Source organism: Astatotilapia calliptera, chromosome 7, assembly GCF_964374335.1.
Source record: "Astatotilapia calliptera chromosome 7, fAstCal68.1, whole genome shotgun sequence".
NCBI lineage: Eukaryota > Metazoa > Chordata > Actinopteri > Cichliformes > Cichlidae > Astatotilapia > Astatotilapia calliptera.
In genome coordinates, this window is record NC_137428.1 from 12,772,379 (window position 1) to 12,787,245 (window position 14,867).

The window sequence follows — 14,867 nt, forward strand, 5'->3', positions numbered from 1 at the left end:
GTGCCCTGTTCAGTCAAGATCTCTTTCGGGATACCAACTCAGGAGATTACCTGAAAGAGCAACTGCACGGCCTCAGGACATCGTGTTGCATAATCCATCAGAACTAATACAAAGCCGCATGCACTCCAGTGAAATGGCCCAATGAGGTCCATGCAAGTGCACTTGAACATGACCTCCATCAATAGTAACGAGAGCAAAGGGGGTTTTGGAATGGCGGGATTTTTAACTATCTGACGCTCCAGGCAGGATGCACACCACCGGCACAAATTCACCTGGATGCCTGGCCAATAAAATCCTGCCATTATTCGCCCCCAAGTTTTGTCATTACCCATATGCGAGTGTCACGACTTACTCGATAAATTATTTAATACAAAACATGTGTCTACATGGCTTCAGGGCGCACAAAGTTACCATCAATTTCAATCCCTTGGTCAAAAGCTCAGGTGTAGGGTGTCGTCACAAGCCTGCTCTAGTGGAAATCTTCCGTGGGGTGAATCATCCTACTCTTCCCCGGAGTTGGTTTCGGACAACTCTGCATTTGTGGCTTGCAAAAGTATTCGGCCCCCTTGAACTTTTCCACATTTTGTCACATTGCAGCCACAAACATGAATCAGTTTTATTGGAATTCCACGTGAAAGACCAACACAAAGTGGTGTACACGTGAGAAGTGGAACGAAAATCATACATGATTCCAAACATTTTTTACAAATAAATAACTGAAAAGTGGGATGTGTGTAATTATTCAGCCCCCTTAGTCAATACTTTGTAGAACCACCTTTTGCTGCAGTTACAGCTGCCAGTCTTTTAGGGTATGTCTGTACCAGCTTTGCACATCTAGAGACTGAAATCTTTGCCCATTCTTCTTTGCTAAACAGCTCCAGCTCAGTCAGATTAGATGGACAGCGTTTGTGAACAGCAGTTTTCAGATCTTGCCACAGATTCTCGATTGGATTTAGATCTGGACTTTGACTGGGCCGTTCTAACACATGGATGTGTTTTGTTTTAAACCATTCCATTGTTGCCCTGGCTTTATGTTTAGGGTCGTTGTCCTGCTGGAAGGTGAACCTCCACCCCAGTCTCAAGTCTTTTGCAGACTCCAAGAGGTTTTCTTTCAAGATTGCCCTGTATTTGGCTCCATCCATCTTCCCATCAACTCTGACCAGCTTCCCTGCCCCTGCTGAAGAGAAGCACCCCCAGAGCATGATGCTGCCACACCATATTTGACAGTGGGGATGGTGTGTTCAGAGTGATGTGCAGTGTTAGTTTGGGACAAATGGGACTTCTTATGGTTTTCTGTTAACAATGGCTTTCTTCTTGCCACTCTTCCATAAAGGCCAACTTTGTGCAGTGCACGACTAATAGTTGTTCAGGTGATTCCCCCACCTGAGCTGTAGATCTCTGCAGCTCGTCCAAAGTCACCATGGGCCTCTTGGCTGCATTTCTGATGCGCTCTCCTTGTTCGGCCTGTAAGTTTAAGTGGACGGCCTTGTCTTGGTAAGTTTACAGTTGTGCCATACTTCTTCCGTTTCTGAGTGATCGCTTGAACAGTGCTCAGTGGGATGTTCAAGGCTTGGGAAATCTTTTTGTAGCCTAAGGCGGCTTTAAATTTCTCAATAACTTTATCCCTGACCTGTCTGGTGTGTTCTTTGGACTTCATGGTGTTGTTGCTCCCAATATTCTCTTAGACAACCTCTGAGGCCGTCACAGAGCAGCTGTATTTGTACTGACATTAGATTACACACAGGTGCACTCTATTTAGTCATTAGTACTCATCAGGCAATGTCTATGGGCAACTGACTGGACTCAGACCACAGGGGCTGAATAATTACGCACACCCCACTTTGCAGTTATTTATGTGTAAAAAATGTTTGGAATCATGTATGATTTTCGTTCCACTTCTCACATGTACACCACTTTGTGTTGGTCTTTCATGTGGAATTCCATTAAAATTTATTCGCGTTTGTGGCTGTAATGTGACAAAATGTGGAAAAGTTCAACGGGGCCGAATACTTTTGCAAGCCACTGTAAATACACAGAAGGCTAATGAGAAAAGTGAGAACACACGGGGGACACAGCTGACAAGAATTAACATGACACCACAGGGCAAGTAAAACTAGACACACCAAACATGTAAATGTAAGGTGACAGGGGATTTCTTTAAATCACCCTGTAATTCTTCAGCTAAAACACCTGAGTTAGAAAACACAAAGACTGCACTCGTCTTTACACGCGTGGGCAGTCACTTCTGAGATCTGCGGCTGGCCACTGCCTGCATTCTTTATTTATAGGTCTTGTGTGTGTGTGTGTGTGTGTGTGTGTGTGTGTGTGTGTGTGTGTGTGTGTGTGTGTGTGTGTGTGTGTGTGTGTGTGTGTAAAAATAACGTCACTCAGAATCAACAGAATCAGCACATGCACACTTAAGATTATAGCTTCGGGTTATTTCCCTTTTCTACATCTGTTCTCTAAAAACGGGAAGTGGTTTTAGTAGCTGAATAAGTTCATCACAAAGTTATTAGGTGAAAAGTCACATAGACATGTAGATTGCTTAAAAAACAGAAAAACACATTTCATGAAGCTGATCAAATTATATAAAAACAAAAATCTCTTGACATAAGGCCTGCATGACAAAACAGGAAACTGAGGAACATGACACGGGAGTGAAGGAGAGGCAGACGAGAGGAAGCAAAGGAACACGAAAGAGCACGAGGGAGTGTGAGAGGAGACGAGAGAAACATGACAGACTGGGGAAACATTGATAAACATCACAAGCAGGGGGACGATAGAATGAAACATGAGAAGGGAAGGGAAACCAGACACAAGAACTCAGACAAAATATACAAAGACTGACACACAGAGAGAGACATAAAGGGCAAAGACAAAAGAGGCAATCTATAATCAAAAAGCTAAACAAAACCACGTAGACACTACAGAATAAACTCAAGAGTAATAAAGTGGAGCTAAACATAAATAACAATACAAAATCAAAACACAAGAAAACTTAAAACACTGGGTCAAATGACCTAGGACCAGGACAGTGCAGACACTACACTGTCATGGTCGCATTGTCACATAATGGCCCAACAGGTTATTAAACCCGGGCCAGTTCCCGGAATCAGGAAATGCAATAAGTGCGAACCAACTGCAGCTTTCACTCTATGCATTTTGCCCTTAAATTTAATAAGCAATGGCACTGTAGGATACTACAGTGAACATCCCCGTGAACACACCTAACCTTGAACCACTCTGCCTCCAACAATGCCCCGGGCCACAATATCATTGAAAGAGTGAACAAGAGTCAGTTTGTTGAAGAAAACCTGGAAATGAGCAGATTCAGTTCAGCTTCTATTACCATGATAAGAGTTTAAGTTAATGCTTTTCCTGCAATAGAAAACTCTTGAGTTTCCGTCATCCCAGTGTTAACAAAATTTTAGCTAAATCTGTTTGCAGTTGTCCAAAGTATTGCGTACATTCTGAACCACACAGTAATGTGTGTGGTTCACACATTACTGTGTGGACCACACAATAATGTGACCCACCTTAAACTACTAAGAAGTTTAATGGTGGGTCATTATGTTGTCTAGAATTTAAGTGACTTGTATTTCTCTTTCAATTGCAGGAGTTCAAAATGCCTCACGATATAGCTGAAACTAGGGATGGCAGTGTTTTTGTTGGGGATGCCAGCAGCAAATCCGTCTACAAGTTTACAACAGAGAGTAAGTTTATCTTCATCAAAATAATGCTGCCAACTTTTAATTGTTCTAGCAAAATCTATCATACAGTATGTTTGGGTATTAAGTCCAATTTTGATTGATTAATTTATTTTGGACTTATAAGACTTGAATTATGGTTGCTTCTTTGTTGGCTTTGCAGATGAACAGTAGTACTAGGTTGTATACCTCAATTTTTTTTTTTGTTTTAATTATTACCTTTTATTTTCAAGAGTTGCATCATTCTGTCAAGAAAGCTGGAATTGAAGTTCAAGAACTTGAAGGTCAGTAATTGGATACCTGGAGGCAGCAGGTACATAATCTTTGAATCCATAAGGGGCAGGCAGCTATTCATAACAGTGAGTCACAGACATTTAAGATGTGACTTCTAGTGATGCCTGATGGAATAAATAGTGATTTGAAAAGAAAAAGGTTTCAAATTAAAAGTTTCCTAACTTTGAGGCAACCACTTAAATTGCGACCTAATGAGATCAAAGGAAAATGTTGACTGACACTTTTGGCATAGGAAACTGGAATGTGTACTAGCAACCAATGCAAGCAATGTGCAACGAGTGAATCATATCACTCGCTCACATATCACAATCATAGTGTATAGATGGCACTTAAGGGGGGTGGCTGTAAGCTCAGGTGGTTGAGCAGGTCACCGACTAACCTGAAGGTTGGTGGTTCAATCCTAGTCTGCTCCAGTCTGCATGCCAAATATCCTTTGGCAAGATATTAACCCCAGGTTGCTCTCTCTTTGAGTGGAGCTCAGAGTAGAAAAGCACTATATACGAACCAATCCATCTGCATTGCCTTAGCGCAAAGCATAATGTCTTCTAAGGTATATAATCTCATTTATTCATCCATCCATCCATCCATCCATTCGCTTCCACTTATCCTTTTTAGGGTCGCGGGGGGCGCTGGAGCCTATCCCAGCTGTCATAGGGCGAGAGGCGGGGTACACCGCGGACAGGTCGCCAGTCTGTTGCAGGGCTAACACACAGAAACAGACAACCATTCACGCTCCCCATACAAACACGGGGAGAAAATGCAAATTCCACACAGAAAGAGTTGAACTCAGGACCTTCTTGCTGTGCAGCAACAGTGCTAACCACCGTGCCACCATGCTGCCTATAATCGCATTCAGAATACAAAATTCATTGCCTATATGGGATATTTTTGAATATTAATGTCAGATTAAGGTCACCATGTACCATTGCTACAACCTTTGAAGAATTCCACAGCATGACATGACTGCTTTTGGACATTCTGAAACAGTGTTAAGGTGATATCCATCACACTTACAAGAAAGGAAGTTTAAGAATTCCAAATAGTGAAATTGTCAGGGAAGGCTACAAGGCAATCACAGAAAAACTGTGAAATCGCTTTCCTTCACCTATGTCTTGCGTTTTCCATTAACTAGGATGCCCCTCTTTCTTTCAACAGCTATATACCATTTTTTAGACCTGAAATATTTATATATATGGCAAGGATTTTTTTAAGGAATCAAGGAATTTTTCAATCCAGTTCAATTCTATTTATATTACACCAGAATGGTATTTGTGGCTTTTATTGTTTTATTTCTTTAAAAAGGACTGTGCAGTTTAACATAGTCCAAGTACAAAACATGAAACTGATGTAACACACACAAGTTTATAGCTATTGCTATCCTAGTAACAACCATTGTCCCTTGTTGGTCTTACAATCACAATACATACATTTTACAATAAAACATATATTTTCATAAAACCAAAATACATCATAAATACAACTACAATTAATAGACAATAAATGAAAAAACAACAAAAGCAATAACAAAAATCATTACGTAGTTGGAAGCAGTGTTGGGCAAGTTACTTTGAAAAAGTAATTAATTATAGTTACTACTTCTTCAAAAAAGTAACTGAGTTAGTAACTTAGTTACAATATTCTAAAAGTAATTAATTACTTGAAAAGTAACTATTGTGTTACTTTAAAAAAAACGTTTAACCCTCTGGGTCCAGGGTATAATTGGCCATTTTGAACTACTTTTGGTTTTCCCTCCACATTTTACCTTTAAAAACTATTTACTTTGCCTAGTTTGGTATCATCCTTGTCAGCACAACCTCACATGTCTGAATTTACAGTTATGTTTTCATTTTGACATACTGTATTAACACAATTGATCTAAAATCAGACAAAAAACATAAAATCAGAGTAGAAAAGGTTATATTTTTATAAAGGTTATACTCTAACAACCACGAACATGTTTAATGAATCATATTTCATAACCTTAAATGCAAGTATAAATTGTCAATTTTAAAATCCTATGCACAAGTGTTGCAAACAACAAAGTTATCCATTATTGCATCCATTTACCTTTTACCTTGATTTTTTTAAATAACCATTTCAAACTATTTACAGAACAATCAGCTGTTCTGCATTCAATAAGATGCCACACAAATTATTTGTGCCACTCCCAAAAAAATAATTTCTGTCCACTATAATAAAGAAGACATCGCAGGTGCAGGTTTGACAGCAGCAGGTGTATCACTCCTTTTTCTACCTGGAGACAGCACTCGCCTCATTGTTCTGACACACGACACAAAACTATCCACAACACAACACAAAACTATCCACAACACAACACAAAACTATCCACAACACAAAACTATCCACAACACTACACACTAACTACGCAAGACAACACATTAACTACACACTCCAAACATGCTAAACATCACAAATAAAACTCACTCTCTCTCTTTTTCTGCTCTCTCTCTCTCTCTCTCTCTCTCTCTCGCCGTCACTCCTAAAACTTCCCCTGTTTTTTTGGTTTTTGTTTTGTCATAAGCAGAGAGTGCTTGCTAGCACTGTCCTTAGACAGTAAACGTGACGAAACTATTGAGGAAAAAACGCCGCGTATATATTGTTTATCACGACTCGTGGCCTATCAACACAATTTAAAAACTGGTATATATCATCTTCTTGCTTTGTCTTTAAGTGGTCATGTGATTGGCTTACCACGACTACTTTATTCTTCCTCAGTCAAACAAGAGCACTTATGCGATTGTTTTGCCCCCTGAGTTCCAGGTGTTGTGCTAGACAGTGATCGTGATTATCGTCCGCGGGAGCGCGCGCAGATGGTTAAAGCTGTAGCGTCCAGATTACTTGCATAGTCAGCTACTTCCGTGCAGCTGATATAAGATGCGGTAAGCTGAACACAGCTTCAACCGTCTGTTTGTTGAAAAATAGTAACAGACTGCATTTTCTTGTTAGTAACTGTGACGGCGTTGTAACGATAGGAATAGTAATTAGTTAGATTACTCGTTACGCCGTTACTTGTAACACCGTTATTCCCATCACTGGTTGGAAGTGTGTTCAACAGATGGCAAGCCTCTATTGAAAATGCTGAAAGAACAAATTTAGATCTGCAATATGATATCTTGCAGTTGCTGTTCACCATGCTCCTAGTAATACAATTACTATATCTTGTCTTTGTGTGTATCTATTAAGACACTCTGGGGCCAGCCTATTTATACATTAACCCTTTAAAGCCGGTCGGAGCGGACATGCTCCATTTTGCGTAACTATTTTTAAATCCCGGTAGCACTGCAACCACGTGAGCTAGCGCAATTTTTTTTTTTTTGCATATGAAACCGGATGAGCTGTACTTACATCTTATGCCATCAGCTTGGCCTAGGTCACAGTTTCCTTCCACATATAGCTTTGCAAAAATTGCATAAAAAAATCAAGCTTAAACGTGCTGCTGTTGTTTAGCGCGACATCCGCTGGTTTCCTCTTTCTAGCGCAAAGTAGGAGATAAACAAACAAGAGAGAAAAGCCGATCAGCTGATCATTGGTCAGTTTCGTGACTGAAGTAGAAACGGGAGAGGGAGGGGAGAGAATGAGAGGAGAAGAGGCAGCTGTGCAGCTCCAGCTTTGTGTCTTTTTTATTGTAGCTAAAGTACGGGACAAACCGTGCTCCTTTTCACCTCAAAACGAAACGCGTAATATTTTCTCTGAATACGAGACGATTCTGTTTTTTACGGTACGATTGGCAACTCTAATAATTAACCTTATGAACAAAATGAGCTGTATAGAAACTCCGGCATGCTAGCTAGTACGCCGTACGGAAAAAGTCAGCATAACGAAAATAAACTCCACCTAAACTTGGTTTATATCTGACCCAGAGAGACTGCAGGTCATAACTTCTTACCTGAAGTTCAGTTCACACTCGGCCCCGCGGCCGCCTCAGGTCTCTGCTCCTCCTGCGTCCCCTTTCCCTCATCCACCTGCTGGCCTCCACCACTTGCTAATGTTACTGAATCTGTGGAAGCTCCGCATAGCCACCACACAAAGTAATGAACAATGACCCTATCTAAATCCCAGTAACGACTAACGCGTTCCTGATTTTAGTATAATAACTAGTTACCGTGCTCGTTACCACAATAATGATGAAGTTAATAACGTGTTAGTCCCAGCACTGCTTTTGGACAACTGGCAGGCAAAGCATTTTGATAGGGGATTTCTTTAAATCACCCTGTAATTCTTCAGCTTAGACACCTGAGTTAGAAAACACAAACACTGCAGTCGTTTTTACACGCGTGGGCAGCAACGAACGCACCCTGCGAATTGCGCGCCGCAACTGCCTGCGTACTTTATTTTATACATGTCTGTGTGTGTGTGTGTGTGTGTGTGTGTGTGTGTGTATGTGTATGTGTGTGTAAAAATAACAACATCACTCAGAATCAACAGAATCAGCGCATACACACTTAAGATTATAGCTTCACTTCTGAAAAAGCACGCTCTGCAAACCTGCAGTTTCCTGTCAGGTCTTTGCACAGACTCAAAGCAACGGGTTATTTCCCTTTTCTACATCTGTTCTCTAAAAACAGGAAGTGGTTCGGTAGCTGGATAAGTTCATCATAGAAGTTATTAGGTGAAAAGTCACATAGACATTTAGATTGCTTAGTAAACAAGAAAAACACATTTCATGAAGCTGATCAAATTATGTAAAAACAAAAATCTCTTGACATTCCCACCTGTTGAACAGAGAATGAAATGTACTAGTCATCAGTAAGTAACTACTTGTCTTTCACATTTACAGTTATTACATCATTAGTTGCACTTCATCTTCATATTACAAATAGGAAAAGAAAGACTTCATGATCTTCATCGGTTCGGGTACATCTGCATATGCTGTGAGTAATAAACTTATCATCTATGGGATTACAGCCTTTAAACAAGGTATAATACAAGTAAAGAAAAGCAAAACAAAATAAAACAAATAAAATAAAACAAAACAAAATGAAATGAAATAAAATAAAATAAAATCAGGAAAAGTCCAACGCCGATCAACAGTCTCTATGGCATCTGAAGCCATGTTTAAAGAATGTACATTATCTGGTATGAAGGTCCAGCACACGGTGTTGAATAAGACGCACAATTCCCTTTTCTCAGCCAGGATCATGTCCAGTGCTACTCGATGTTGCATTACAGCAATTCTGAGAGCGTTCCTTCCTGGATGAGGATGTTGATGTTGATGTGCAGTTTACACAAGTCATTCTGAAGGTGTGATCAGAGATCAGAATTAGTGCACATGTTCCAGCGTGTTTCCCATATATGGTTAGGTATTTTGATGTGCTCTTTATGTGTGAGCACACGTAGCAGTCTTTCTCTGTGGTCCTGTTAAGCACGTATCTGTATCAGGCAATTTTCATCCACAGATAGATTTAGTCTTGTATCATGTCCATTAGATGGAAGTTGTCGTGTGTCCATCTCTTATCTCGGCTTGTGTATGGGTTTCTGCCGTCTTCCAGGTAGGATAGTCTGATGAATAGAGCCGTTGCCAGTAGTAAGACGCCAGTCATCACCTAAACAAACTAAACAGCAATGGGCCAAGAACAGATCCTTGAGGAATACCCATTCTATTTTCCAACATGGATGACTTTCCTTTATCAACCCTCACTCTGCTCTCTTTTGAAGAAGATACGACTCAAACCAATCATCTGCTTGCTTTGAAAAAGCTAATTTATCAAATTTAATCATCTATTTTTATAAGATGATCCCAATTGCAATTTGCAAACTCCTGTTCAAGTTTTACAGTTTCAGACTTGGGATTAAATGTCTTTACATGGCCAGGGTTGTTTGTACTAAAATACTGCAGTTGTTTTTTAGTCAATTTCCTAACAGTTAAAATCATATAATGATCAGACAGACCAGTTAATAGATTATTGTATCCTACTGAGAAAACCCCAGCAATGAGATGACCCGCTTTGAGCAAGCACTTTGGCAATAGTGGAAAGGAAAAACTCCCTTTTTTTTAAAGAGGAGAGGCAGCCATCTGCGTGGTGGTGAGAGGAAGAATGAGGAGGAACAAAGAAAAACTGTGGAAGAAAGCCAGAGATTAATAATAACTAATATTCAATTCAATCATAGCACTGAATTGATGCTTTTGACCCTTATTACATGGAGTGCCAACTCTTAATGGTCACAATTGCAAAATGTATATAAATCACAAAAACAGCTTTACTTAATCATTTTATTCCTAACAGTAAGCACATTGTGAGTGAAACAAATGAGTGAATAAGAAACACTCGTCATCGGAAGCCCCCAGCAGCCTAGACCTAGGAATCAAAGGTTTGCTTCAGCTGGCATCACAAAGGAAGTAACGTATCATAAGGTCGTCACAGTTGACTGGTGACACAATTGCTTGTGATAAAAATACCTTTGTTATTGGATTGATTCTTATATAGTGCTTTTCTACTCTCTCACATTTACCCAATTACACCCATTCTCACAAGCACTGTCTCCAAACTGAGTGCTGTCTAACCACATTCACACTCCGATGGATGCATCGGAGAGCAACTTGGGGTTAGTATCTTGCCCAAGGATACTTGGCATGTAGACTGGAGGAGCTTGGGATTGAACCACCAACCTTCTGATCAGTAGGTGACCTGCTCTACCTCCAGAGCTACAGCCACACACTTATCAGTTGTGGTTGCTGGGATCTTTGAGGCTTTACAGAACTGGTGTAAAAGGAACACTGATAACTAGAATATGTCTCTCACTATAGAAATGGACGCCGTTGTCCAAACTAAGGTAAAGCAAGACACCTCAAAGACCGCAGCCATCCAAGAGAAGCAAACTGTGGTCCAAAAAACTCAACCACAGTTAGAGGCAGACAAAGAGAGGAAGAGTCCAGCTAAGCTTAACAAAGGAGAGCGTGTACTCCCAGTCATCATCACCACCCTGCTGCTCATTCCTCTGGTTGTTGTGATCTCCATAGGAGTCTTCATTTCCTGGAGGAAAAAAAGTATGTATGAAAACACCCATGGGAGTCTGTGCAGAAAATCCATTCGTTTTTAATATTGAACAACAAATGAGATAGAAATTAGGCCATTTTAACTACTGTTGACTGCATTGTCTTCTTGCTATAGTCAGTGCACATTGTTCTGCTCTGTTTCCTCTCTTGTCTTTGGTTATCTTAACAGTCAATGAACATTAAAGGTAATACTGTTGAACATTTGCAGATCAACATGAGGTCAAATCTGAACCCAGCTCGGTGAGAGGCATTTTGGGAAAAATAAGGGGTATGTTGTTTACATTACATTAAATATTTAATAAATACCAGACTTCGTTTTTATTTAATATAAGGTTTAAGATACTTCATGTATTTTTTTCATTTGTCAGATATACTAACTACCGAATATATTCAGCTGGATTTCCAGTAGTATGCTCATACTGTAAAGTTCAGCTGTCACAAAAAAACAATAGTTTTGCAGTACCGACAGGCTATGAGAGAAGATCATTTATTGACTTTGTTTTAGCTAAGACCCATTTACTTGTAACCAACACAAATTTAGGTTATCACTCTTCCTTCTTTCTTCTCTTTTGTCTTCTTTAAAAAAAAATGTTTTGATACTAAACCATTATTAAGGAAAAATATTGTAAAATGTCAGTCATATGTACAAACTTTTAACATTTAACCCCCTTCTGCCCCTTCCTTTACCACATTATGTCTAAAGCAGTGTTCATTCATCTTCATTAGTGTCTGTTGAAGGCATGACCAGGCTAGAAAACATTTCAGAAAATGAAAATAGAGCCTCTCTTATGTCATCATCTTATTGACCATAGCTTTACACAGGGATGAATGAATATCCTCAATATAATGCACTGCCAGTGTGTAAACTGAAGCCATCATTCTAAGTTGAGAATTATTTCTCTTAAATCTGTAGATTTTTATCGTCATATTGACATCTTCATTTCCTCCTCTCTGGTATTTAACCTTTACTAGGTAAAGCAGTGGGCAGTCTGAATCTGGGAAACTTCTTTCCATCCCATAAGGGTTATAGTCGTCAGGGCTTTGACCAGCTGAGTACTGAAGGCAGTGACCAAGAGAGAAATGATGAGGACAGCAGTGACTCTGAAAATGAGGAATACTCTGCTCTGCCACCGCCTCAGTCCTCCTCTTAGATGTTCTGGGGCCAACTGCAAACCTTCCACCAACCTTCTGCTAAAATCGCTGATGTAGTTATTCATCACATGTGTAACTGTTGTACCAGCTGCCAATGTGTGTGTGTGTGTTATTGTATGTAAAAATATTTTGATAAGTTATTTATTTAATTCAGCTATGGTATTCATACAGTCTTTTCTGGCATAATCTACTCATGTCACAGTGTCACTCATTTCATTTCCCCAAATCAAACCTGCTTTTACTGAGATTGTTAACAATATTTTTGAAAAATCTGGAGTTGGTTTTGGCCTTAAAATAACAATGCAAATCTGTTAAAAGAATGAGATCGTTTCCCCATTAGCTGTTAAAGGCTGATGTTAGATTGCTGTCTGCCTTCAAAGTCAGTGTTTTTGTTTTGTTTTTTTTTAACATGCATTCCCTTTGTTTTATTAACAAAGGATTCATCTTGATGGTGATTAATCAGCCTCCAACTGTCCTGCACCATAATGTAGCTCTCACTCTAGTCATTATGGACTTGGCTTCCTCGCCAGCTATATTCTTGCTGTTCATGGCGAAAAAATACTCTGATGAATTCTGTCATTTTTCTGTTTGTCAAGTTTTTAGCAAAAGTGGCATTTCATGTGATATTGTTTGATTTGAAGTGTGAAATAGAGAAATATTGTCAATTCATTTTTTTCAGTTTTATTTATACAGCACCAAATCACAACAACAGTTGATGAAATGTTTGTAATAATACGCAAGACCAGACAGAGACTGCACAAGATGCATTTAAATATCACACTCACTTGAATAAAAATTGCTTGTGTGGTGAAACCCACTGCATATGAGATTTGATGAGAAAAAAATGTTTTAATCCTGTATTTGGGAAATTCTTTTTTTTTTTACAGCCACTGAAATGACTAACTATAATTATAATAATGTATGGTCAGACATATATAGTGTTATAGAGGGAGATGGCATATAAAAGATTTCCTATATCTGTTTTTGTAGCAGCAGAGCTAAATCTGTTTGTTAGAGTAGCTGGTGCAGTGATTGGTCAGGATTATCCATAATGGACAATGGTGACAACCTGAACCAATGCTTCAAATGTGTCCAGTTTGCAGCCAATCACACAGCCAGCCTCTCTAATCAGTTTATTCAATCTGTTGGTCACTATATTATGATTTGATAATATCACTTAATAAATTACTTGTTCATAAAAGATTGCTTTCTCTGGGAAAGTTTCCCAAATTTAAAACATCTGATCTTGTTTGCAGTTTCAGTTATTGTGTTATCTATATGGTAACCTACTTACTGCCACTTTTGCTGGTCATTGTGCTTGTTGCATTGAAAAGGAAATGTAGTGGACGACGCAAACACTGTTATCGTCACCATGTTAGTGGTTGACATATGGTTACTTCTACCCTTAAACACAATGATTTTACACAGTTTCATTATCATTTCAATTTTTCACTTAATCTTAAGTTGGATCAGTTTTTTTTTTTTTTTACACATGATCCTGTGCCTCTTTGCATCTGTCTTGCCTTTTGTTTTAATCACGTGCCATAACAACACATACCATGGGATGAAAATTGCTGCCAGTAGAGCTTGTATCATAGTGATTTTATTTCCCTTCAGAAAATTTTATAGTGTATAAATTCATATATACCTGAATCTCTGTGCACTAATCATTCTTTAGAACAGGGGTAGGGAACGTTAGTCCTCGAGAGCCGGTGTCCTGCAGGTTTTAGATCTCACCCTGGGTCACGACACCGGACTCAAATGATTAGGTCATTACCAGGCCTATGGAGAACTTCAAGAAATGTTGAGGAGGTAATTTAGCTATTTAAGTCAGCTGTGTTGGATCAAGGACATCTAAAACCTGCAGGCCTCTCGAGGCCTGGAGTTCCCTACCCCTGCTTTAGAAGAACCACTTCTCAAGTTTCAATAACGCTAAACCCAGCTTATAAATATATATATATATACACAAAATATATATGATTTTGTTTTGTCTTGTTCTACCCAGCAGCCTAAACCAACTGGGTGTTCTGACTTAATCAATAAAAGCATTTATATGTAAAAATCAATAAAGACATATTCAGTCTGATGGCAGCAGTGCGGAACAAGTGAAGTCCAAATTAATGTGTATTAATTAAGGAAAATTCACTGAACACACTTCATGCACATACTGGAAGCTCAAAGATAGTGGAGGAAGACTTCTGTTTATTCAAAATATTCAAGTTTGTTCAGGATTCTGAGGTTTAGTTACAGTTACTCTTTTTTCCTTTTTTATGTAGTCTGCACCACTTCTTTTTGTATTTATCCTCAGTATATCATAATGTTTGATTTCCTAACACGGTGCCATGTTTTACATGTGAATGCTGTAATATTAGTTGTGACACACTGGTTCTGCTGCAAGAGTACTATTTTCAGTAACTGTTATTTGTGTAATAAAGTGTTTGCAAAGCATTGTGGAAATCATGGTTGTTGTAGGATCAGAACACTTGTCATGTGGTTCAAACTGATACAAGAGATACTGAGATGCAAACTGAATGACTACTGCGTTTGCACAATTAGTGACTACATTTGGAAAACCTTTAGGATATGACAAATAAATTTTTAAAAAAAGTGAACAGGAAAATGTTTAACACTGAATTACATCACTATGGGGATTTTTTTTGTTTTGTTTTGAGTTTGTGATAGGTCAGGAGTATTTAACA

The 14,867-nt window shown here is 39.0% G+C and overlaps 1 protein-coding gene across 4 annotated transcripts in view; it reads left to right on the forward strand.

The window, feature by feature from the left end:
- pam (peptidylglycine alpha-amidating monooxygenase) overlaps positions 1-14,616 on the forward strand; it is a 59,056-nt gene extending 44,440 nt beyond the window's left edge. For all 4 annotated transcript variants that reach the window (XM_026172831.2, XM_080303471.1, XM_080303470.1 and 1 more), the window contains exons 21-25: positions 3,617-3,713; positions 3,941-3,991; positions 10,768-11,007; positions 11,225-11,284; positions 11,989-14,616. In XM_026172831.2, coding sequence (XP_026028616.2) covers positions 3,617-3,713; positions 3,941-3,991; positions 10,768-11,007; positions 11,225-11,284; positions 11,989-12,167 — 627 coding nt within the window. In that variant the 3' untranslated portion in view covers positions 12,168-14,616. The remainder of the gene's footprint in view (positions 1-3,616; positions 3,714-3,940; positions 3,992-10,767; positions 11,008-11,224; positions 11,285-11,988) is intronic.
- Positions 14,617-14,867: the final 251 nt, after the last annotated feature.